The sequence below is a fragment of the Pyrus communis genome, chromosome 3 (genome assembly GCF_963583255.1).
Source record: "Pyrus communis chromosome 3, drPyrComm1.1, whole genome shotgun sequence".
In the NCBI taxonomy this organism is placed as follows: Eukaryota; Viridiplantae; Streptophyta; class Magnoliopsida; order Rosales; family Rosaceae; genus Pyrus; species Pyrus communis.
In genome coordinates this window covers 4424960-4452897 of record NC_084805.1, presented here as the reverse complement: position 1 = coordinate 4452897, position 27938 = coordinate 4424960, and the positions used below count along the sequence as shown (strand labels likewise).

General features: G+C 36.2%; 1 protein-coding gene across 1 annotated transcript; it reads right to left on the bottom strand.

Annotated features, from left to right (window-relative positions):
- LOC137730117 (MADS-box transcription factor 23-like) lies at window positions 1–27091 on the bottom strand. The gene is made up of 7 exons (XM_068469181.1): window positions 26910–27091; window positions 22634–22709; window positions 16571–16632; window positions 664–763; window positions 515–556; window positions 329–412; window positions 1–126 (listed from the first exon to the last, which is right to left on the bottom strand). Exons 1-7 carry the CDS (start codon window positions 27089–27091, stop codon window positions 1–3), a joined length of 672 nt encoding a protein of 223 aa, XP_068325282.1.
- Between the last annotated feature and the right edge of the window lie 847 nt (window positions 27092–27938).

Below are 27938 nucleotides of genomic sequence, written 5' to 3'. Positions count from 1 at the left end.
CTAAGTTTGAATCTGTGGCTGGCTTAGCTGCCTACGGATGGGTGCATGCAAATCATATTCATTACTGATGCTATATGGAGGCTGGGAACTTTTGTTTCCTCGATTCACATCCCTTGCTTTATAAACCTGGTGTCCAAATATTTTGTGTTAGTGTTTGCTAGAGAAGACATCTTCACATTTGCTTGATAAGTAAAATAACATAATGGTTTTAAGGTTTATGCTTATTTGATTCCTTTCACTGTCCCTCTACCCATTGCCTTTCTCTATCCTTTTGATGAATTATAATATGTGATAAATATAAAAGTAGAACTTAATGTATAGACAATACCTTCTTTTGCAGTTCCTTATTCTCTTTACTTACGAGGTCTAGGTTCTTATGCAGTTTTATATTCTCTTGATGTATGAAAGATCCCTGAAAATAAAGTAAAAACAACAGTAATAAGCATCAATTTACCCCCAATAAAATGAATTGATATTAATCAACTGGGAGAAATTGAGCCAGCTCTTAGGCAACCTTCTGGTTCAGTTCTTTTATTTCATCATTCAATATCTGGTTCTGCAGAATAGAAAAAATAAAACAATGAGTGCCATGCATGTGTTAAATAAATAAGGCAGCATAAAATTATTAAGTGTGACTATATTTAGGGCTAAGGCTTTTGATACCTTTTTCATTCGGACACCTTTCAAACTCATCTCAAGTTGGCTTTCCAAATTCTGTAGATCTTTGGCGCTCAAACCAGAAAGCTCTTCCCCCATTAACTGCCTGCATAATTTACAGAAGGTGTGAGGGTATACTCTAAACGTTCTCACAAACTAATTCATATATACTAAATGTTACTCTGTGTGTGTGTAATACCATTTTTTTTTCCAATAAATCATTATCTCACATTTCATGGGAAAACGTTAAGTGTTTTAGCAATATTTAAGTTACAGTATCAGGATATTGTGAAGCGATTTTTACAAAGTTGCATTTCAGTTGGTTTAAAAGGAGAATTTATCATAAATAGCCAAAACTTAACTTCCAATTTTAGAAATGCCAATTTTTATTAAAAAAAAACTATTAACTATGGCAAAAAAAACACACCTAAATAGACCTAAATGCCCTAAAAGTTAAAACCCAACACTAGTAGAAAAAACAGCTTGCGCGACGAAGAGTATTTTGTCACGCAAGATGTACTTGAGTAACGAAAAATATACTTTGTCGCACAAAATAGAAAAGATAGGAACAAAAAAAAAAGACAAAAAAAATCCACAATGAAGATATTTATTGCGCAAGAACACTTTGTATGACGAATAATTGTTGGCGTTGCTTAAAGTCAGCAAGAAAACGCGGGGTAATTTTGTTTGACATGAAAAACTTACGCGACAAAAGGGGGGCATTTGCGCGACCAATGATTCGTCGCGCAAGTTCCTGTTAGTTTTGACCATTTACTGCAGGTGAATCCTAGGAATCAATACCACATTTAATATAGGTGTTTGCGCGACAAAGGCTTCGTTGCGCAAAGGTCCTAGCCTTCCTATAAATATGCGCTTTTGATGTCCTGATTCTTCACAATTCTATTATCCTTATTCTTCAAAATTCTATTCGTGCTGGGATGGCGGACAAAAACAAGGATGAGATTGTACGCGACACCAACTCGCATGATTTGAGGTAACATTTTGAGTTTGTGCATGTGATCGCTGTAGCCATGGGGAATAATTGTCCCACTGTTGAGTGACGTTCTTGGGAAGATGTGCCAGGGAATGTGAAGAAGGTTGTGATGGATGAACTATTAGTAAGTATATTGTTGATGGATTAATAATTAAGTTTGTGAAATTTTTAGTTATATGTTGGAATTAATTATTTGCATATATGTGTAATAGTGTAAGTATACTCTTGATGATGATACAAACGAACATTTGATGAAGTTGATGGATAATGCGTTGGAGGGAGGTTACAATCGATGGTGTTATGAAGTCTTGTGGAATGGACCAGGACCATCGAAATAGTAGTTTTAAATTTATGTTTTGTATGACAATATTTAAATTTAAGGGTTTTTTTTTATTTTTTTTATTTTTTTATTTTTATGTTATGTATTTGGACTTAATTAGGTTTCAAACCCTGTTGGTTTTTTTTTTATTGAAACCTAATGTAAACACCCTATCCTCGGTTTATATGTGTTTTTAATCTTCAATGAATATCGTACTTATGCTGAAAATAATTGTATGGATTAATGCATTAATTGTCACAGCCCGTCCCGAAATATTAGTATCGATGGCGTGAAATGTCGAAATTACCCTTGGACGTTAAAGTGTGTTGTGTGTAATATGTACTTAAGTTGGACAATTTTAATATTTCCTAAGTTTTTTTTTTTTTTTTTGGAAAAACAGACTTGGGTTTTATTTTCTTTTGTTTTGGTTGGTTGGGGTGGAAAACTTTGGACCACACACACACACACACACCCACCCACCTGTGCGTTCTCTCTCTCCTTCCTCTTTCGATTTTCTGCATTTTTCTATACAAATCGTACAGACAACCTTCGAACACCATAAACCACTCACGGATCAAGGCTTTAATTGGTGTCTTTGAGTTCTTGGCAAGCTCTTGAGTACATCCATACCATTTTTAGAACTTGAAACCCTCGAAAATCCGAGAACCTGAGATCCCAGTTTGAGGTACTGTTCATGCATACGTAAATGCAAAGGTTTCAGAGGATTCTAAGGTGATAGTGAGCTTTAAGACATTGTCACGAAGCTCGGAGAAGCATTTTGGAAGAAATTGAACGTCAGGAAACTCAAGAATACTAAGTTGCAAAGGTGATCAGAATATCGTGATTTTTCCAGTGATATTCCATCGTTTTTGGGGCTTCAAACAGGTAAGGGAATGTTTTACAAGTTATGAGCTTCAATTTGGTACTGATTTCATGAAATTTGGATGAAAAAGGACTGAGATATAAAGGTTTAAAGTTTTTTTTTCCAGTTTTCCGGCGACGATGATGGTCCGGCGAACCAAGGAAGGAGACGACAGAATATTCCGTCAAGTTTGACAGAATATTCTAACGGTGTCAGGTTAGTTCTAACGGTATATGCTTATTTTAACAGAATATTCCCTAACAGTGTTAACTCTTACGGTCAGTGTGCCTAGCACGTGTCAGTGCGTGGGAGGCGCTTCTGGCGGTGCCTTGGCCAGCACGTGACGGCGTGTGGGTTGTCAGAAAATTATTTTAAAAATATGGGGATGTTCGTAAGGTTAAGTAGATCACGTTGGTATATTCAAACACCCTATTTGAGCATTGTATGAGAAGTTGTTACCTAGTTTTGGTTATGTGCTTTAAATTGATGTTTTTATAGTTGTTTTGCATATAGGTGAGACCTATCCTAAGGACGAGCGTAGTCACTTGAGGCTTGGGGGTTATGACCCTTCCACATACCAGTGAGTGGGCTTTTAGTTTTTCGTATATACCTATATACTTGAGAATTTTTCCAGAAAATGAAATTGAATGCTAATATGTTTTAAAATGCCATGCAAAGTGTCTACCTATTTATTTATGCATTAGTAGTTGCATATATATATATATATTTAGTGCAGCGGACGCACAGGTAAGTGCCAGGTAAGTTTATAAATTATGGTTGTGAATTAGTGGTTATGTGAGATGCATTGAGAGCTCATAAACCTGCACCCCAGTGTTAGTACTCCCGCCCAGAGTAGGGCACAGTCCTTCACGTGATGTTCACCTCCCCCAACATACGTTCACCTTGGATCCAAGTTAGGCGCACAGTCTTGTCGTACAGATCACGTTAGGTGGTTCCAACTCGTAGGTGACATGCGATTATTCGCACAATCTTCACGTGATCGTAGCACTTGAGCGTATTTATTTACACCTAATCCTGTCGTACAAACCACTTTAGGTGGTTCCGACTCGTGTGAATGTATAGTTGTTGAGATGTGGATTTGAGCTCTAGATTCAGCCGTACAGGTCACGTTAGGTCACTTCGGCTGACACATCATTTGCATTGATTGATATCACCTGGTTTACTTATACTTTATGCTGAGATATTCGATATGGCATATTTGTGAATGTTGCTATTTTAAGCATGGTTGTGGTATATATATTCTATTTTTTGGGAAATTATACAGGTTTTATGGAGAGAGGTTAGAACTTTTGAGAATGAAATGATTTTGAAAAGCTTTGTTTTTGCCCACTCACACTTTCTGTTTTGCGCCTCTCCAAGTTCTAGTTTGAAGCGCTTTGGTGGCTCACGAGGACTTTAACGATGGTTTTAACATAACAACACAAATGTAGGATCACCTTTAGGTGTTGTATAATTAGTATTCGTTCTTTTGGATTGCACTTAGGCTTTTTGTGCTATGATTATGTTTATCACACTTAGTCTTACACTAACGTATTACTTTAACCAGTTTATCTAGTAGTTTGGTTTTTATTTATTCGTAATTGTTTTATTATTATTGCTTCCGCACTATGCACATGGCTACGTCACCCTCACGTGACGGCCATCATGCCTTGATTTCGGTCGGAGTGTGTCATTAATTATATATGGAATGAATATTTAAGGTATTAATTATTTATAGAATAGTATTTAAGGTATTAATTATTTATAGAATAAATATTTAAAGTATTAATTATTTTTAGAATAAATATTTAAGGTATTAAATATTTTATGAATATTTGTTTGTAATTATAAAGTTTACGTAAACATAGAAAGATATCTATGTTTACGTAAACTTTATAATTACAATTATTTTATAGGAATAGTACCAGGATTGACTTTTTAATGTTAAAATGTGGTTTTTCGTTAAAGTGAACAGTACTGGGAGCTTTTATTTAAAGTTCCCTTATTTTATTCATTGCGCAATATATTGCGCAACGCTACCTTCGTCGCGTCAAACATCTTTGCACGACGAACCCATATGTTTGTCGCGCAAAGCACAGTTAAACTGCGTTCAAACCTTCCAATTTATTGTGCATTTATGACGTATTTTGCATGATGAACTTGGAGATTTGTGTGATGAATATGTTCGTCGCATAAAGGTGTCCTAGTGCTATATAAACACAGTTTCAGAGCCCTAGTTTTCAAAATTTTTTTTGTTTAAAAAAGCATGGCCGATTCTGGAGAAGGTTATGGCAAAAAGAAACTTGTAGTGCAATTAGAGAGGTATCGACGAAAGTAAGTGCCGTACTTTGAAGGCAAAAATTTGGCTAAGGCGTACACTGAATTTAAGTATGACATTGGGAAATTGGTATGGAGAGATTGTTCTGTTGAGTTTGAGTCTTGAAAAAAGGTCCCTGAGGAGTTGAAGAAGTCCATGCTGGGAGAGTTATTGGTAAGTATGTGGTAAATAATGAACAATTATTTTTGTTAAAACGTAATATTTTTTAAATTACTAATTTATTGTTATTGGCATTAATGTAGGTTCATTAGGATGTTGATGAAACTGATGAGAAGCAACGGATTTATGTGGATGGGCTTTTCAAGCAGAGTTTCCAGCAGTGGAAGTTTGATGTGTTGCAGGCGAGGGAGGATTGAAGTTGATAAGGGTTGGGTTTTTTTATTTTTTTTATTTTTTTTATTTTTTTAATAAAATAAGAATTTGTGGACTTTATATTTAATTTAATGAATAAATATATGTTATGTGGATGAGTATTAATATTTGCATTAATTATAATTTCTATTTCGGATAGTAAATTAGTTTTGTTAATTAATTTAATGTTTAATTAGGTTTGAGTTTTTGATTTATAATAAAATAAAAATTTACAATAAATACAAATAAAAAAGAAAAACATAAAAAAAAATTAAAAAATATGATTGCGCAACAATACATTCTTTCATCGTGCAATGTGTTGAAAATAATAAATTGTAAAGTAAAGGATATAAAATAAAAAAAATGGTAAACTTGCACAACGAATGTTTCTTTTTTCGTCGCACAAATGGGTGTTTGTGCGACGAAGACTTGGTTCGTCGCACAAAATCGTTTGTCCAAAAGTGAACTTTTTAATCTGGATTTAGCCATGTGTAGAGACAAACTGGAAAAAAAAATTGCATATTCTGCCTCTACACTCATCCCTTTGATTTTGCTCAATCCAGCATTTGTCATTTCCATTTTTTTCTCAATTTCATCATCTAATACTCCCTCCATCTTCTTCTCTAGGTTGATCGAGATATCTCAGTGTGTCTGGTAAGCGTTTTTTGTCTTTAGTGTAAACGTATTAATGTAAATTCAAACTAACACCATTAATTTTGTTGTCTATAGGATATTGTGTGTGATTAGCGATTGGTGAGAACGATTGAGAATGTATTTTCTTTGTTTTATTTTTTAAACATATAAAATTATAAAATTATGTTGAACTTAGTTTGTTATGTTTATATTGTGTTGTGAAATTATATTTATATTATGTTGTTAAATTTGTACGTGAAGTACAAATATGTGTTGTAATGTACGGAGTTAATTGAAATTAACTTCGTACTTGTTTTTTTTTTATTTTTAGTAAAACTTAGTTTCCCGTTCAAGGATTAGTTGGATTTCGTGCATGAATGTGAAAGCATGACTACGATCCAATTAATTCTTGGATTGTCCCATTATTTGGATAGTTTGGGAATGCATAGTTATGATGCGTAGTTTATGGTTGAAGGATTAGGTTTCGGTGTCATCTCTGTACGTTCTTCAGGTCGTACATCTGAAGAACTATATCGAGATGCTCCGAAATTCATCCACTTCGAAATCTAATCTGATGTAGCCGTAAATTACGTGACTTGACTATGCATTCCTGAATTGGATAAGGCCCTTACCGGAGGCATAAGGTGACATTATCATTTTGTATGAAGTTGTTGTGATTGTTGTATTGTTATTGTGGTTCGAGGAATTATGGACAGGACGTGGATACAGAACCCGAATAGATGCACGGACGAATACTTGGATGAAGTCAAGGATTTTATTGACTTTGCATGTACACACAACTCGGGTGCAACTAGAATCCGGTGTCCTTGTAGGAGGTGTAGAAACACATTAAGGGAGACAAATGAAAATGTTTGATTTCATTTAATAAGGAATGGAATGATTGAAACATATAATACTTGGAACCATCATGGGGAACAATTAGACAATGCTTCTTCTTCAAACGCCACAAGAATGGACAATGTTGAACTTATTGTGGATCCTAATGAACAAGTCATGGATACTATAAATGATTATTTTCCATTTGCATTGACAAACACCAATCAGGAAAGGGAAGATGACGTGCCTACACCAATGGACAGTGTAGAGTTCGAACAATATAAAAAACTATTAAAAAAATGCCAACCAAGAGTTATACCCGGGGTGCGAGAGCTTTTCAATTCTCATGGCCATTGTTGAACTAATGCACGGAAAAATAAAGTATCGTATGTCGAAATAGTGTTTCGATTACTTTTTGGGGGTTTTCAAGAAAATGCTTCCGAAGGACAAAGTTTGCCGAAATACCATAGACATGCGCAAAAGGTGTTGAATGGTCTTGGATTGGGTTATGAAAAAATTCACGCTTGCAAAAACAATTGTATTTTATTCTACAAAGACAATAAAGCATTGGATAAATGCCTTGTATGCAATGAGTTGGGGTTCAAAATGACATCTCAGAATAGAAGGACTAAGATCCCACAAAAAGTCATGCATTATCTACCCCTGAAACCTAGGTTGCAGCGATTGTATATGTCAACGCATACTACCACATACATGAGATGGCATAAGAAAAAGTGGGTTAATGACGATGTCCTGAGGCATCCTGCAGAGGGAGAGGCATGGAAAGAGTTCGATCAAACATTCCCTGATTTTGCTGCTGATTCTCGTAACGTTAGATTGGGACTTGCCACTGACGGATTTAATTCGTTTGGGGTTTCAAACCAACACCACAGTACTTGGCTGATTTTCATATTTCCGTATAATTTTCCGCCATGGAAATGTATGAAAAAAGAATACATGATGATGACTCTATTGATAACTGAGAATCCTGGTAGGTCAATCGATTTATATTTACAGTCGTTGGTGGATGAGCTAAAAGATTTATAGACACACGGTGTGCGCATATACGATAAATGTACTAGCAAGATGTTCACTTTGCATGCTGCAATGATGTGGACTGTGAACGATTTCCCCGCATATGCAATGGTTTCCGGGTGGAGCACTAGGGGTTATATGGCATGATCTGTATGCAAGGAAGGCGTAACATCTAGTTAGCACGGGGGAAAATTTTGTTACCTTGGTCATCAAAGATGGTTGCCTTGGGACCACGAGTGGTGAGAAAAGGATAAAGAGTTTGACAAGGAGAAAGAGCATCGCCTCAAACCCAGAGACTGGTCCAGTGATCAAATTTTGGAATAGCTTAATCGTTTGGATTTTGCTCATTTCGGAAGACCATCTACACATGAACTGAAAACACAAGTCTATGTTTTTGGAGCTCCCGTATTGGTCCAAACTAAAATTGAGACACAACCTCGATATTATGCATGTTGAGAAAAATGTATTTGACACATTGGTTGGCACAATTCTAGATATTGAGAGCAAGACAAAGGACATGATCAAAGCTCATCTTGATTTGGAACGAATGGGAATACGATGGGGTTTATGGATGAATAGGGACAATGATAAAGTCAAAAGGGATCTTGCATTTTTTTTCAATGAAACCAAATGACAAGAAAGAATTTTTAAAGTTTTTATCGTCTGTAAAGTTTCTCAATGGGTATGCTTTAAATATCACATGTTGCGTGAACATTGATGGGGGTAAATTAGCTGGCCTAAAGAGTCATGACTGCCATATGGTTCTGCAATGCCCACTTTTTGTGGGTATTTGACATCTCTTGCTAGCCAATGTAGTGAATCAATCATGTTATTGTCCAGTTTTTTTTTTTTTTTTTTTCGCAATTGACTTTGAAAGTGTTGCGAAAAACGGATGTTAATCAGTTGTGCCATGGCATTGTGCAAGTTCTATGCAAGTTTATGATGATATATCCTCTAGCGTTCTTCACAAGTATGATACACGTGATGGTTCACTTACCAGAGGAGGCATTGCTTGATGGACTAGTCAACTTTCGACGGATGTATCCAATAGAAAGGTATATATTCCTCGTCTTTTTTATTAATCAATATTAAATATATTATGATTAGTAATATGTGTATCGTATCATTTTCTTTTGGCAGGCTTCTCAAAGACTTGAAGAAAAGTTTATGAAACAAAGTGAAGCTCGAACGATCCATTATATAAGCTTGGGTGGCATATGAGGAGCTTACATTTTGTGGAATGTATTTAAAGGATGTTGAGACAACTTTCAATCGTCATCCTCACGATAATGATGAGGGTGTGAGAAAGGAGAAACTTTCAGTTTTTGCCCAACTAGCTCAACCATTCGAAGATCCGATTTGTGGCGAGTCGTTTTCCATGAAGGACATGGAGGTAGCACATTGGTTCATACTCAACAATTGTGATGAGACACTGTCATACCTAGACGAGCATGAAAGTATGATGAAGCAGGCACATCCTTCACATTTGTATGCCAAGAAACACCATGAATTGTTTCTGCAGTGGTTTCTCGAATATGTAAGTTTGCAGTGTTCTGTATTGGACATATATATTGTACCACTTAAGTTGCTCGAACTAACAAATTTAAATGTTTGTCTAATATTACGTGAATCAACTGAAAGCATTGAATTCCCCTGCATACAGTGAAGAGTTATATAACTTGGAGTTCGATCCGATTCACGTTGAATAGGTTACCATGTCAACGGCGTCAAGTTCTTAGCGGGTGCACGAGATGACAAGTTGTGTATGCAAAACAACGATGTTCATGTCCCCCGGGGAGGCGAAAGTACAGACATTGAATTCTACGGCAAACTAACAAGTGTCGTGAAATTGCTTTACAAAGACCGGTGCTAAATGATCCTATTTAAGTGTCGATGGTTTAATACAAACCCAAATAGGCATGGAAGTGTGAAAAGAGATCATGGATTACTATCAGTGAACACTACCAAAACTTGGTACAATGATGACCTTTACATCTTAGCAACCATGGCAAAACAAACTGTGTATCTAGATGACCCTAAAGCAGGGAAGAGTTGGAAAGTTGTTCAGAAGATGGATCATAGGAATGTGTATACTATACTAGAACAAGACCGTACTAACAACAACATCGACAATGGTGCGGAAACACTCTGAGATACTAATCTTATCCAAGAACCATTTCAGATAAAAGGAGTTTCTTCAATCAAAATATCGATTCAGTCGATCACAATTGACCTCGGTAATATTCCACGATATGATGGTCCAATGCGCACAAACGACAATGGTGACGTACCTATCAATGATAAGGAATGGGACACTAAAAATGATGATAGCGACCAAATTGAAAGTTATTATAGTTCGGATGAAGATTAAGGCAATTTATATGTAACTTTTTTTGTAAAACACATGAAATGGTTAATGCATTATATAGAGTGATGGGGAAAATGGTATGAATAATTCCCATTTTATATGTGAATTACTTTGTAAATAAATTTTTTTTATTTGTATTTTATAATAAATTGTAAACAAAATTAAAAAAAAATTAAAAAAACCATTTTAAAACATAATTGCGCAACACATAACAATTGTTAGTCGCGCAAGCGCTTTAATTTTATTGGGAATATTGAAATTTCAGACACTTGCACGATGAATACATATATTTTGTCATTCAATGTATATTTGCACAACGAAATATATGTATTCGTCACGCAAGTGTCTAAAAATTCAATTAAGATGCTTTTTTTTTTGCGGAAATTTTAAAAAACTTGCTTGACGATTTTTTAGCCTTGCGAGGCAAAGACTCTGTCGTGCAAGATTCTATATTTTAATCCCATGTCTCTCCTTCCTCCCCTCACTTTCCTCTTCTTCCTTTTTTTCCCCGCGCGATACCCTTTCTCTCCTTCCTCTGTATCTCCATATGTCTCTCTGTCCCTCTCTCCGGCCGTCGTGTCTTTGTCTCCAAAGGTAATTTCCTCTTCAGTTTTTATTTTCAATTTTCTTTATTTACCATGCTAATTAGGTGTTTTTTTTTCTTTTTCAAATTGGGGGTTAGAATTAGGGCAATCAAGTTAGATTTAGGGTTCATAAATTGGGGGGGTTACATTTAGGTTCTTAAATTAGAGTTTTTAGGGTTCTTAATTGGGGTTAGATTTGGGTCTTAAATTAGGGAAACGATTTTGGGTAGTGAGGTTAGATTAGGTTTTCTTAAATTGGGGGTTAGATTTAGGGTGCTTCGTTAGATTAGGGTTCTTAAATTAAGGGTTTTATGATTTCAAGTAAAAAGTTAGAATTAGGGCCTTGTCTTGCTCTTGATTGAATTTTTCTTGTTACCATGCAAAGTGATTCAGTATGTTGAGAAATAATGGAACTAAATGAACTTACTACTATCTTTAGCTTTGTTCCTTGGTTTTCTGAGTAGGGTTTTTGCTACTTTGCTGTTGGATTTTGGAATTGGATGTTGGTTGAAGTTTTTTGTTGAAAAACTTGATGTTTGTTGCTAGATGTAGGTGGAATCCGCGGAATGCAGAAATTGGAAAATATTTACACTCTTTCCTTCTTGGAAAGTAACCTAAGTTAGACAATTGGTTACCCACCCTATAATAATTTTTATTCGGTCGTTCTGTTATGGTAATTGAGTTGCAGTTCCCTTTCCTACAAACGAATGCAATGACATTGATTTCTTTATCCAAGTAAAGTATTGTTACAAACTAGTAACTAAACAAACAACTTGCTGCTTGGCCCACTGTTCTTAAACAAGAAATCATGAAGACAACAATTTAGCTTTGTTCCTCGGTTTTTCAATTGGGCTTTCTACTACTTTTGTGTTTGATTTGGATATTTGTTGAAAGTTTTTATGCTGGTTGTTGGATGTAGTTGTTGGATTTTGCAGAATGCATAATCTGGAAAATTTGTAACTCATTCCATCTTGGAAAGGAACCAAAGTTAGAAAATTGGTTATGGATTTCTCAAACAAGTAGAGTATTGTTACAGTTAATATAAGTCAAACAAATGTACTAGTAACTAAACGACCAACGTGTTACTTATCTTTAGTTGTGGTCCTCAGTTTTCGAGTGTGATTTCTGCTACTTTGGTGTTGGAATTTGGAATTGGATGTTGGTTAAAAATTTTGGTTGTAAAATTGGGGTTTCTGCCACTTATCTTTAGCTGTGTTCCTCAATTTTCAAGTGGGCCTTGTCTCGCTCTTGATTGAATTTTTCTTATTAATTGCGGTAACTTTTTTTTCTTTTCAATGTGAAGAATGTATGACTCTGTTAAAGAAATAGTGTTGTAGCTTAATTAGTTAGTCATACAATCAGATAGAGATAGTTTTAGAAATAGGGTTGTGGGGTTTTTTAAATTGAAGAACATAAATAGCTTAATTAGCCTACTAATGGTTCTTTCTCGAAAGTCTTGACTCCTAAATAGATAGAAAGTGTTATTTGCTGCTACTCACTCTTTTATAAATAAATTGCATTGTTAATTATTCTAGTTAGCAAGCTCTATTTATATCCAATAGTCATATGACTTCTATATGTAATGTGGATGTTTAAAAAGACTGAGAATCACTTTATATGGTCCCCTTTCTCATTGCTACCTGTGAAATTATTACTACCTGTGAAACTATTAAGTAATTATGGTGGAAACTATTTGAAATTATGTTGCTTAGTACATACACACACACACACAACTTACAAACATCAACACACATACAGACAGAGTACATGGAAAATTAGCATACATCAACACACACAAACACACCCAAAATCAACATATATACATGGACACACACATAGACATAGTACATACACACACACCTACACACACAACACATACATACAGACGGACGCATACACTCATAGGCTATGATTTTGCCTCCAACTACTCTTTTATGCTGGTTTCTTCTTATAAGTTATAATTGATGTGTCTATATCCTATATGAATTGATTATTTTGTGTATAGTATATTAGTTTTAAGTTTTGTTTCTACCAAACTTGAATTGGGTTTAGAATTAGGGTTTTTAAATTAGGGTTTTTAAATTTCGTTTTAAATTTGACTTTAAATTATTAGCATGTGTACGGTAAGTTAAATATTTGTGTACGAAACAAATTGATTTCCAATTTTGTAGATGTCACACCTTATTAGAACTCGGAGGGCGATAACTTCTACACCTAGTCCTACGGCTACACTTACTACTGCCGCCACTGCTCCGGCAGAGATGGATCATAGGCCGATCAATTCGATTGACCCAGTTGGTCCTCCAGTTCCACAGGCGCAGGCATTGTCACCTTTTTTTATGGCGTTACCTGTTAACGCCCGAAGTACTCATTGACACCCTCGCACTACGAACCAGATGTCACCATCGGGATCCACAACTGATGCCTCGAGTACACGACTAAGTATACAATCCTAATTCACTCCCTCATTCCCATGTTAACTGAGTTTTGTTATTTTAGGTTCTATTTGTTAAGTTATGTCATGTAAGGATTAAAAAGTTTTCATCGTTCCGAACCTTTTATTAAACTGTTGTGATCATTGTATTGGACACGTATATTGTTTATGTTATTTTCAAGGTTTTGAGAAATGTTTTAATTATAGGGGAGGTTATGCCGAAATTTTAGTAGGATTTGTTATTAGTTTTGGGTTAATGATTTTTTTTTTCATCTCTTTGCAATGAAGAAAAACACCCGGGGACCTTATCAGTAATTGAAGACAGTGAAGGTTATCCGGGTGACCAACGGTCGTATCCCAGTCAGATACGATGAGCGACATCAGGCAGCACCAAAGGCAGAGCAGCATAGTGCATTGACCCACGACATTGGGCATGTCGTGCGGATATATCGCCCTATGCAGTGGAAGTTTTGGAAGGCGATGTAGAAAGAAGACAAAGAACACGGTGCGCAATCAATTGTCCATAAATAGCGTTACCTTTTTAATGCTTTTCATGTAAAATTTATATATTTATATTTATTACTGTCTTTTATTACTAATACTTTCAAAATATTTGTTACAGTGCAGATGAACTACAATTTGGAGGACATGGACGAGGACATGTTCGCGTACCTCAATCGGCTCTTCTTCAAACGCTACAAGCAATGGAATAGTGACATGCACCAATGTTTCCAACAGTTTGATGATCCGCATGTCGCTCTCGAGGAGGGTTGTCCGAATGAGTTGGAGGACCGACAAGATAGTTGGGTTTGGCTTTGCAATCATTTTCAGGACCCAGGCTATGTGATGCGTTTTTAATTATGACTTCTTTCATTTTACTTTTTTAATTTTTACTAATGTTTATTATTAACTTTTTAATTTTCTTTAAGTATTACAACTAATACGTTTATTTTGTGTATAACAGAAGAAGGCGAAGGCGAACAAGATAAACCAGGAAAAAAAGACTCTTCTCCAACATTCAAGTTTAAGGCCTTTCTCCTATATGATGGAGGCGTGATGGAAAGTATATATTACAACTTTTATTTCCAATTTTAAAATTTTGCTAATATATTTTTTCTTCGTACTAACATTTTCCTTATCTTTTTCGATATTAGGAGGGTTCAAAATTTTCGGAGATCAACGTCTTTGCTGACGTTTATGTTCGGCCTAGGGATGAGTTGACTGAGTCCCTTCATGTAAGTAATTTCTTATGCATTAAACATTTATACTAATTATTTCAAATTGTAATAATCCATGTTTTTTTTTTTTCACAGGCGACTATGGTGGAAAATGGTCAGTCAGTGCTTCAGGAGTCTGCCTTCCAGCTTCATTCAGACACGCCGATCAAGTTTGTGGATCCCTCTGAGGATGCATGGTTTCACATTATCACAGAAACGTTGGACCAGACTTTCGGTCGAAGGCCAGGGACATATTGTCGGGGGATGGGAAGTGCCAAGCAGCGGAAGAATGGAGCCTCGTCATCCTCGTAGTCAAAGAGCCAGGTTACGGCTTTGAAGCAGGAAGTCGCTGGCTTGAGGAGTGAGCTGGCATCGTACAAGTCTTAAATGTCAATGCTTGTATAAGCCCTCAGTTCCTATGGAATACATCTCCTCGGTTTTTCTGCACCATTGCCCTCAGAGCCCTTCCACATTAGCAAGCACAGCAATCAAGCCCGTCGACCTCCGACCCCGTCCCCAACCAGCAGCAAGATTACCAAACACCTCCGAAGGACATGCCTATAAATTTTTTCGCTTTTTTTTTTTTTATAGTTTTGTTCCCGCTTTCTTTTAAAACTTTATATTTGTACGTACATTTTTATTTATATTATAAATAAAATTTGTTTTTTTTATTCATTAATTTGTTTTTTTTTTTGGCCATTAGTATGAAATCTTTTTTTTTTAATTTTCCTTTTATTCTATTTTATTTATTTAATAATATTAGACTTGCACAACTCCGACGGGTCATCGCCCAAAATTAAATGCATCTTACTACTTCGTCGTGCATTACCACGCACCTCTTACATTTTTCATCACGTAAACTTTTCGAGACAAACTAATCACAAAGCGCATTTGTACCCATTCATATCGTACGATGGACACCTTTGTCCGTATAACTTTAGCGCGATGAGTAATAAAGCGTCGTGCAATTGTTTTGATGCTCGACGAATTTGAAATTGTTCGTCGTGCAATGTCTTTTTCCACGACCTTTGCACGACAAAATTTGCGCGACGAATTTTTGGTCGCCATAGTTTTTGTGCGACCTAAGAATGCTTTGCGCGACAAAATCTCCCTTGTCGCGCAAACTGTTTAAGTTAGTAGTGCAATTACACTAGACCTAAAATCCTTGGAGTTCCCTTCGATTCCAATTCATGTAATACATACAAAAGGATTACTGGCTTATGTCCCCAAAAACTAGTTTTGACTGCCGAAAAGTAGACTTCACCGGGATCGTTTCATCACCATATAAATAAGAACACTAACAATAACAGTCACTACCTCAAGCTCCTAAATAGAGGATTGAAGGGATTGAGTACTCTGGCTCAAATCTCTGTAATATAAAGAAATTAGCAGAACCTTTCTTATATAATTAATATCTTTATATGTTAGATCAATACATGTTTGGCAACATGTGAAACTATTTTGCTATCAATACATGTTTTATTATATAATTAATATTTTTATATGTTAGATCAATACATTAGACAAGATGTGAAACTTTTTTCGGGAGCTCAGTTTTTAGGAGTTCAGAGACATTTCGTTTTTCCTTTTGTGAAGATTTCTTGATTTTGCGTCTGTATATTCTATGTTAGGGCTGAGCAGCTGGATACTAATTTTTTATTTTTTTTATTTTTTTATTTTTCGGTAGCTTCTTGCCCACTGATACCGCATTTAATTAATTGTTACTAATTATTTGTTCGGTTTCTTATGAATAATCAAGAAACATCTTTTCATTACTCATCCTCCATGTCGAAAAGGTTTTCTGGTTTGGTAGTTAGATGAACCGTAGTTAGTATGATATCCTTTTCCAGTAAGCATCATGAAATATGCATTGTTAGGTTTTGGTACTTGAATCAAATTGCTAGGTTATGTTGAAGATTCAATAAAAAGCAATGATTGTACCTGTGACATTCTTCCAAGTACCGCAATTGTTGCCTCAAGCTTGCTGCTTCCCTTCGCCAAAACTATTAAATACAAATACGGTAAATATTGTTATACATGAAATATGAACTCACTAGATGAGCACATTTATAAGAGCACTAGAAAATGTTAGTCAATGTAAAATCACGCATATTTTATTTTATTTTATATTTGTCTTGAAAATACATATATTGGGCGTCTCCACTCATCACCAATTGATTTTGGTTGCATGTGCTCACAAATTAAAGATTATAGGAACATTGGTAAACTATATTTCATCATAGCTTAGGGCACAAATTGTTGGTTAATTTCTTCGGCTGTTTCTGTCTACCTCTTCCAAGAATCCGTTTCAAGGAAGTCTTGCTACCATATGAATGAAGCAAGGGCCAACGCACGTTGTGAAACAACCCGTTTTTCAAACTGTGTACAAATTTACGAAAATACCCCTGTGTGGTTTCGTAGGATCATCCCATGGTTTTCTTTTCACTCCCCTGACAGTGCTGACACTTATCTCTCTCTTTCTCGAACCTGTCCCTCACCTCTCTTTTCTGTAATTCTCTCTCTCTCTCTCTCTCTCTCTCTCTCTCTCTCTCTCTCTCTCTCTTCCCGAGCACCACCGAGGGAACCACTCACACCAACACACTTTCCCAGTGAATGGACGATCAGATGATGGGAAGACACTGGACTTGATGAAACCATGAGCTCCAAATCCCTTTGTCGAGCTCTGGCGTGATTCGTGTTCAAATTTCTGTAATTTTGGAAGGAGGTAAGTTCTATTAGATATTTTTGATGAATTGGGGTTGAGTTTGGGATTACACACACACACACACACACATATATATATATATATATATATATATATTCATGCATGCTTGTTCTTCAAATCTCTAGTTTCCGTTGAGAAATTTTTCGGCCAAAATCCCCAAATTCCGGTTTTCTCCTTCAATGGGTCCGACGACCCGTGAGTTCATCCGGGTCGACCCTACCCACAACCCAAACTAAGTCCAACCTATTATCTAGCCCAAATCTTTTAACTCATTTTTCATGACCCAAAACCCTTGGCCCATTAGCCCTAAATCAGTTCAATCCATCAAGCCCAGAACTCAGATCCAACTCAGGCCTAACTCAATAACTCCAGTCCAACCCAACAACCTAAGCCTAGATCCAACCCGTTGACATGACCCTTTGACTTTTCGGTCCTTGTTGATCGTTGACTTTTAAGTTGACTTTTTTAGGTTTCAGGACTTCTCTTAGACTAATTTTGACATCCTGATTCCAAATCCGCATTCTGTTTTCACAAATTCTATCGTTCTAGTAACGTTTTATTAATTGGTCTCTAATTGTGGTTTGACCTCGTCCTCCCTCGTTCGAGCGGCATCCCAGTAGTGGAATAACTGTGAGTGGACTCCTTTTCAAATGAATATTTTATAAATCTTAGGATTGCATGCATATCTTATTTCATAATTTGAGCATATTTTAAAGTATGTTTTACGGATTTCTATATTTTTGGTTTATGGAGAATTTGTGATTTATTATGTTTTACGGATTTCTATATTTTTGGTTTATGGAGAATTTGTGATTTATTTAAATTGCTTTACGAAATATTTATGATTTATCTAATTTACATTCTATTAAAGGTTATGAACTATTTGTTTTATAGGTAAAAAATTCGGTGGATTTACGAATATGAATTAGCATGGCTTTATTCGGCAAGGTATTGAGCTTTTGAGCTCTGATGTTTTGGCATGAGTTTTTGAGATATGTTTTCGGTAAATATCTAGTGAGTTATCATACAACACATCCACACAGCATGGATATGTAGACGTCTATGGCCATAGGACACAGTTGAGGATACTTATGTTATACCCCCAGCTTCACTGGCGAAACCAATGTCGAACAACTTCATTAGCCACGGCTAGTGTTGGTGTGTGATGTTATATGTATATGTTTCTTCTCTAGCATAACCCAAAGGTGTATAGCTTCACCTTTAGGTGATGGGGCCTACCATGTTTCTTCACTGGCGTAACCTAGTATCATACAACTTTACCTTCAAGTGATGGACAGGTACTTCCTTCGGGCGACTATAATACCCCTAGAAAGTACAACATTGATGAGATTTATGGATTTGCCTTTGGGCGACAATAACACCATTATTTAGCATTGTTTTACTTGTACTTGTTTAGTAATTACTCTTCTATGCTTGGTAATTACCAGATTGAGTATTGCTCTTATTCTATCCATTGTTACTCATAGATAAAGAGGCTAAAGCCTTCTCAATTGCATCGGAGGAGTGTAAATCAAAACGCTGCTATTGGCTTTTCAAAATTATAATCACTTCTTGTAGCTCAACAGTTTCAAGACATTTAGTATTTTTAATCACAAGACATATAGGGTCATAAGCCTTACTCAGACTAATCCACTTTCTGTACTAATCTCTCATTTGAAAGTGTCCCTCCAAATGTTTTCATTTGATTAATCATCTCATTTAAACGAGTAGATAACTAGATAAAGATTCACCATTTCTCATTCTAGCATATCCAAACTCATGTATGAGATTTTGAAGTTTCACCGATCTTACCTGATCACCACCATGGTATTCACCATACATCATATCCTAAGCCATTTTAGATGAATCTGTGTTGGCGAATTGAGGAAAAATCTGATCGGAAACTGCATTTTGAATAATCCCAAGTGCTTTAGCATCCTTCATGAACATCGCAACAGTTTGTTCATCATCATCATCCATTGCTTCAGCTTCATCAACCCTTCTTTTTCTTTTTCGAGTCTTCAAGGAGTGCACTCCTTTTCTCTACCCATTTCCATGGTCCATGAGACTTGAAAATCGTTGTCGTTTTGATCTTCCAGAACTCGTAGTTCTCACCGGATAAGATCAAAGTTCTTACTTCTGAACTTCCGGATCAAGCCATTGTGAGCTCCGATGTATCGAAAACACGTGGTTTTAGATCACACAAGGAACTCCGGTGAACTTCACCAAACTAAGATGAGCTCAGTTGAAACTTGATTTTTCCAATTTTGGCGACGTCCCAATCTCACAGTTTACATCCAGCTACAAATGATCGAACCTGGCTCTAAGGCCATGTAAGAGTGAGTTGAAAAATAGCTTAGTAAATTGATAATTTTGGAAGAAGAGAACCGAAGGAAGATGAAGGCACACAAAGAGAGGGAATAGTTGCTTCTTTTTCTCTTTGCAAATCACAGAAATAATTCTTCACATTGATTGCTTCTCTTACTCTCACACAAGTCGTGCAAAAGAGAATAAAACAATTAGAGACTCTTAGCTGGATCACTCTCTCTCTCTAGAAGATGATCTCAGCCATTCATCTAGCTAAACAACTAGGATCATTACACATGGCACTCTTGGCCTTACATATTTGAGCCTTACACTTGGCAATCTTAACCACAAGTGATACACAATTAAACACATGGCTTATTCACTAGTGTTAATCAGCTCATAGCTTATAATTCAACATTGATTTACATTTCCAGAAACCATATGTTACCAATAACTATGGAAATGAAAATAATCCCTTCCACGTACTGCAATCCTAGGCCGAAGTTTTTCGTTACATGGGGCAAGTTGAATTTCTCAATGGATCAATATATTAACTTCTTTGTTGTTTCTTCAGAATTCTGATGCCTGAAACCTTTGATTATTGAAATTTCAGCCTGGATAGCATTTACCGGGTTGTCTATATTTTCGTAAATATAAAGCCCTCTAATTGGATACAAGTTGGAATAGTCTGAAACTGATGGTTCAACACAAACGAACTATTATTCATGGAATTTTTCTGAAGGTTGGATCCTTAAAACTCTTGGGGCCATCAAAGCTTCAGCACCAGCATACTTCCTCTTAGACTTTTGTTATTTTCTTCTGCAAATGCAAACAAATATGCATTAGCTCACGGCATTGCCTTGCCTTGCATCTTAACTTTCCTTTTTTTCTACAATCCATTAAAGACAGGCTTCATTGTCAACTCCGCATGTTCATGTATTGCATTCATTCCACAACGATTTCAGGATAGTGGGGTGTTGCAAGGATGTTAAATAGTTCCTTTAGGTACCGTTTGGTACGTGGGACGGGATGGAACAGAGTGGGACGAGGCGTTCCGTCCCACGTTTGGTACGCCTAAAACGGGTGGAACGCGTTGTTCCACGGGACGAGTTTTTGGTGAATTTTCGTTCCACCTCCACCCCCTGGAACGACTCATTCCACATCCGTGGAACACAAAATTATAACATCTCCGTCTCCTTCTTCTTCCTCCTCCCTTCCATCCGAGGGCATGGGGAGCTAACAGAAACAGCGGCCGTGGCGGGGACCAAAGCCGCACCAGCAATGGTGACACTGGCGGTGCCCTGGTGGAGAATGGCGTCGACTTCGCCAACTACTTCTGCACCTATGCCTTCCACTACCACCAGAAGGAGAAGCTCTCCGATCGAGTCCGCATGGACGCTTACTACAACGCCATTTTCAAGAACAAGCACCACTTCCATGGCAAGATACAACATCTCATGAGCTCACTACTTAATTACTCCTCTTTTACCATTTGTTGTTATGCTGTAAAATATTTGGGATAAATTTGGTTTTAAGGCCAGAAAGAACGAAAATTTATTGAAAAAGTTTTGAAATCGAGAGGTACCCACTTGGTTTTTCCCGACGATTTGTTCGAAATCGGTCTGAAAGATTTCTTATTTGTTTGATTTGGGTTGGGGTTTTCTGTTTTTTGCAAGCACGGAACAATCGTTCTGTTCCGTCCCTGCGCGTACCAAACATACACGAAACCTCTGTCCCGTCCCTTCCCGTCATGTCCTGTCCCGTCCTGTTCCGTCCCGTCCCGTCTCCGTAAGTACCATGGCTATTTTAGATTGCTACATTCTTTTGAAAAGTGGTTGAGATATGGTTAGTTCTCTCGTAAAAGAAAAATTATAATCTAGGTCTCATGTATATTCTGAAGTAGCAATAGCATCCCTAAAAGGAAAGTGCTACCCTTCCCTAAGTAACGCTGGGCTTTTGTCCAGATATATAGAAGAAAACCCCTTGACGAGAACTCCTTGAATTATTACTACTACCAGATTTTGCTTCTGACAGAAATTCGAATTATAATATCAACTTGTAAACTTTGTGTTTCTATTTGCTAGAACTTCATTTAGACTTTAACAAGTTGTTTGAACTTAAGTTATGTCAGCTAGATGAGAAAAAAGCTGTCCCAGATCATCATTAGTGAAACTCATCTCCCTTTCCCTCTTCGCATTGTAGTAATAGTATTTTGTCAATAACATAAATCCCTTCTCTTCCATGCTTCTTTTCCAATTTGGACTTCATAGTTACTATTGTCAGTGTCGCAAGAGCATGTATCTGTCTTTCCTGAATGTCCTATCAGGCTTTCAATCTTATGCATTTTAGACCTTTGGAAAATGGTGCAATTGTTTGACGGTTTTTTAATGTATTGAGCTTCTCTTCCCAGAATCCTTTATACATCTCTTCATGAGTCAAGTGCCAAGAATGCGTTGAAGAGGATAGAGCTCTATGATTTTATCAGAAGTTTTGTAATGAAAACTGGTAACATCCGAGTCCTAATTTCTAACTTTCAAGGCATACATGTTCTTTCATAATGCTATTTCAGACTATCTAGACTAATCCCATCATGTACTTTCCCATACAGTTAAATTTGTGACTAAGAAAGACCACTGGCGCTTGGATAGCTAGCTCTCTCTATTTCTATGTTTGCTTGTCTATAATCTCTCCGAAAGGATATAATCCAACATTATTCATAAGGGATTATATATGTTTGCTAATGTTTGTTATTATACATAGGCAAAACCATAGAGCTACGTAATTAAAGAAGTGGTATGCATGCGTAGACATTAAGTAGAGCATAAAAAATTAGATTAAAGAAACTCTGGCTAGTATGTACTCGTTGTCGACGAAGCTTAGTGACAGTGTCAGATAGATATAATGCCTTTATTCAGTACAATTGCAGGTATTCAGCACAAAGAAAATTGGAGCTTTTTTTGTTGAGTGGTTACCTTGACTTCCGAAGCAGGATTCAGCAGTTGATGCTTCCCTTTCAGTTTGTTGAAACGATCGATAACTGATTTCATGCTGATAAGAAAGTCAAAGCGTTATGGTCGTTAGATGCAACAATCATGTACCTTGTAAATATTATTTAGATTTTGATTGTAATGAGATATTTTCTGTCCTTTCCTTTTTCAATGGATATATACACTTCATATGTTTCTCGACCAATGTGATTGCTATATAGTGTTAATACTGTTTATGTTATGAATAATATCTATGTATATGTATGGTACGTAAGTTGAAATGCTTCCGCTACTTTATTCAAGTGACTAAACTAAAGCAAAAATCCCTATAATCTTTTTTAACTATTGTTTAAACAAGCTTATGAAGCATATAGGGGAAATACTAGTAATATTTGTTAACATTTGTTTTAAATGGATTTGTGGAAATCTGTAACCCGGTTTTTTGTATGCAGACAAACTGCGGGAGCGCCAAATGCCATTGGCAACTTAAGCTAGAGTCCCTTTGAGTATTAAGGAATCTAGCAATAGTTTTTCATGTTGTTACATATTTTGGTCATTTGGTCATTTCAATTGCTTAAATGATGATATTTGTTGGCCATGATTCGCATTATGCATAGCCACTGTTGAGTGATATTTTTCTTCCCAACAAAAAAGGAAGCCACACTTGATTAAAATGAAAAAGAAGCCATCCTATATCAAATCTAAGTTGATAGCCAAATCCGGTAACTAGGTCACTGATCTAGCTGCTATCTAGCGTACTGCTGAAGTGAGAATCCGGTTCCTTAGTTTGTAGGCTTAAAAAAAGTTGATTGAAATCCTACCTTAGTTACCGAGACTCATTTCTCCTCTTATTTTGTACCCTTAAAATCCTAACCCTAGCCTTACCAAGAAATCTCCCAGACACTCATTTCTACTCAACCATCACCTCTGGTAGCTCTTCGGAGTCTTAAAACCCTAACCCTAACCCTAACCTGACGTTGGGCATATATGTCAAATGTTTGGAAACATCTATGCGGAGAGATCTTCTGAAAACTTTAGTAACCATTGCAAGCGTACTCAAACCCTCCTCAATAATGGCTCCGTCTAACTCCAAATAGACTTTTACCTACAAGAAAGTGTTGGTGGCCATATATATCAAGAACATTGGTGACCGGCCGTCGAAGAGCCAATACTCTCTTAAGCTGATACCCTTTTGGTCTAACAACCAATGCAACTGCAACAACAAATTTGGGGTGTAATACGCCTATTTCATATGTAACTGAAGCTAACAAGTATAAAGAGTTACATTTTGGCTTTATTTCCCAAGGGGACTAGGGAACAAAATGGTTACATTTCAAGAATTAATTTTCCCACTTAGCAAAGAAAAATACTTATCCTAGTAGATAAAAAGTAAACAAACATAAAACTATAGGGAGGGAGATTTGGACTCACATGCATGATCCCTTTTTCCAAATGTGGCTACACCCACGTATGCATCATCGTCATTGTATATTTTAACATAAGGTAGGAAATCCTAAGACATAAAATACTAAAAATAGCCTAGCATAAAGAAACCAAATTGCAAAACTTTTCCAAGACCTCACATCAAACTCATGAAGGTACACTAGATCATGAGTTTACTGAGAAAAAAGCTAGTTTGATGTTGATGTTGTTACCAATGCCAATGCAAATTCCAATATCAATACCAAATAATGTGCAAATGCCAACCAATGAAAGAAAATAAAAATGAAAGAGTAATACACGGGAAACTAAATTTGTAGACAAAATTTACAATTAAGAAAGAAAAATATTGACTTTCAACATTATTATTTTTTTCTGTCTCAATTGAGGCTCTACTAGCTAGAAAATTAACCAAAATATACCGCTTTGTTGCACCCTCAAATCATCATTTCAAGAAGTTTTGACTGATGAATGACGAGTTTCACTTTGGCACATTGATTTGGTGTCTGTGGCTTATTTGGCTTTGACCATGGCTGGATATTTCAAGCACTTATTAGGTGAGTATCCAATGCAAGGGAAGGGAGCTGGGTTGTGATTGAGGACTTATAGTTTCTGTACTATTCTTTTCATTTGTTGACCCTTTAACCAATTGAGATGAAAAATGATTTAAATGGTTTTAAGGTTTGCAATATTTCATGAGGCTTTGTTCATCTTAAATGAATCAACATTTTTTACAAAAACAACTAGCTCTTGCAAATGAATTATTTAGCTAGTAATTTAGGAGGTGCTCATAATAAACTGACTAGCTATAATAGATTTTGAATCATTTTCATGGTAACTAACAAATTTGTAGCTACCAGTGTTGGAGATTCTCTAAGCATTATTGGTGTAGCCAATTGGGCAACTCTCGATTTTTTTTCATGCTTATAAAATTGCACGATTTGATAACTTAAAAAGTAAAGTATAACTCAATATAACTATAATATCATGTTTCAAAAACATACTTGTTCTGATAAGTATAAAGACTCTTCCTTCACTTGACTGAGACGTTGAACGAAGATAAAACAATCGTGAACAAATCATTCACATCAAATTGCTAAAGGTTCTCTTCACAAGTGAGCATTCAAAAGGCTACAACAACCAAGTGTTGCTGAACATTATGAAATCATCATGGAGGAAGATCAGAAGAGAAATCGGTTTTTTAACATGGAGAGTAGGTATATATCAGTAAATCTCCCCACATCATTGCTGTTGATCAAGTTGTCAAAATGTCACAAATGAGTCTGTGAATGATGAGGTCACTTATAAAGTAAGTGTGTGGTATGCTATTACAGTGGATTTGTCAACTACATATATATACATATACATATATATATATATATATATATATGTAGTTACGATTTAATAGCACTGATTAACGTGCTCCATTGAACCATTGTCATCCCTATCAAACTTTATCTCTTATGTTTTTTTTTTTTCTTGAATACTAAAAACAATAATTAAAGTTCATTAATTTTTAGGGAATTGTTATTAGCACTCCAAAAATCTCATTTGGCACTCCAAACTTTCTATAATTAAAAAGAAAAATACACTTGTGATGAGTGTAGAATGAAATTTTTAGAATGCTAATAACAATTCCCTAATTTTTAACTTGATATATATTGGTGCACATGAGTGGGAAATTGTAACTTCAGTGGTAGAGAAGTCTTTTCAGAAAACACTGCCCTTCCCATCATCCTCCTTTGTACCAAGAAAGGACACCGATGAATTGCGACCTACACTATTCCTCAATTTAGTCCCTAAAGAAATGTGATATTCTTAGATGATATTACAGTTGCTAACATGTATATACTTGAATCTGTACACCTCATAATCCTTGTTTTTCGCGAGAATTGACAAACTACCTACAAACTTCTCCTTTAAGACAACATCTCATGCAACACATTCTTAAGGACGTCAAAGTATGGAGGGGTTGCCTGAATAGTACTTCTGTAGAAGTTCTCCTCGTGCATGCTTTAGACCTTTGAAGTATCATAAACTCTCTCTCTCTCTCTCTCTCTCTCTCCCCAACCAAAACTGCTAAAGAGAAAACGGTCTAATAACTGAGAGGGACACACGCGCGTGCATGCACACACACACATACACCTCAGAAACCTCTCTTCGTTGAACATTACTAAATAACTAGATTTAATGTAATTTTGTATCATCCATTAACTCCATCGTGTGTCTATTTATCATTATATGTAGATAGTCAACTCTTGCATATATATCATAATTGAATCCTACATATAGCACACTGTGAGAAGCATTCATATGTAAATACTTATATTTGTGACCTTTTTTTCGTTGGAAGTTTTTAAAAGCAGTTTCTTATCAGAGATAATATAGCTTTCTGAATTCCTATGCAAAATAGACAAGGGAAAGCTCGATCTACACAATCCATGACCTAAGACAGGAAGCAACATAGCCAAATAACATCTTCGGGTAAGTAATTCGACATGCAATATATATATAGATTCATAAAAAAAGGACGCTACAGCTGATATATGTCGTCTGAACTAGTCCAATAACAAGTCCACCTCAAATCCTATGCTAGAACATACAGCATATCATCAACATGGATACACAAATTCTACTAAGTCAGCTAGGAAAATTAAAATTCGATAGACCATTAAAGACATATATAAAGAACAAGTAGCTCTAGTTCCAGTGCAAACTCAATCCAACAAAAAGGTTCACTGGCAATATATATATATATATATATATATATATAGAGAGAGAGAGAGAGAGAGAGAGAGAGAGAGAGAGAGAGATATCTAACCTAGTGCTAGCATAATCGTAAAGCTTGCCGGTGCTAGAGAAGATAATCAATCCAACCTCAGCATCACAAAGGATTGATAGCTCCTTAGCCTTCTTAATCAACCCATTTCTTCTCTTCGAAAAGGTCACTTGCCTGCTCGTTAAATTGTCAATTCTTCGAATCACAATCTTTCCTCTCCCCATACCTTCTTCTATATCAGATCGGTAGATATATACATAGAGAAATTAAATTAGTTACTCATATTCAAGAAAATTTTCCCATTTGTCTGAATTGGTTATCAAAACCTGAAGCAAACAAGATCAAAAGCATGCTAGAGATAACAGTAATACGAAGCAAAACGAGATTACCAACAAGAACCAAGAAAACCCAAAAGAACAAAAATCATCATATTTATCTAAAAAAAGAAAAAATCGTTTTTCCTTTTTGATTTTTCCCTCAAAAAATAAAGTAGTAGTTTCTTACTTGGAAGAAACAAGCTATGATAAAAAACACTAGCAGCCTCCCTCTTTCCTTAATTTCTTCAGATATACCTACCTATAAATGCTTTCTACGCAAAGCCACAAAGTAGAAACCCTGTTTATTTGAGGAAACGCTGTATGGAGTGTTCTGGAGGGAAACCGCTTAGTGGTAATGGTCTGGACCGCATCCCCCACTCACTAGAGTAGAGAAAGACAATTCTACTCGCTTTCTGGGGCCATATTTTGCCAGGAGAATCAAATAAAGTTACAGAGGCCTGTTGACCAGCGGGAGGGAATCGGAGGAGGTGCTCACGTTACAAAAGGCAGATCAGAATGGGCACGTGTAAGAGGAAGAGAGCGAGTGTTGGCGAGCGTAAATGAAAAGCGTGGGGAATTGGGAAACCTCGGACTCTCAGAGAGGCCCGGCATTCGTTGTTTGTATGAGTGCAGAGTGCACAAATGATGGGCGAGGGTGACGTATAGATGATTGACACGTTGTGTTTGGAAACCAAGGGCGCTCTCATGCTTTTTGGGACTGGGAGGGGTTTTGGCTTTCTCAGTCAATTCTCAT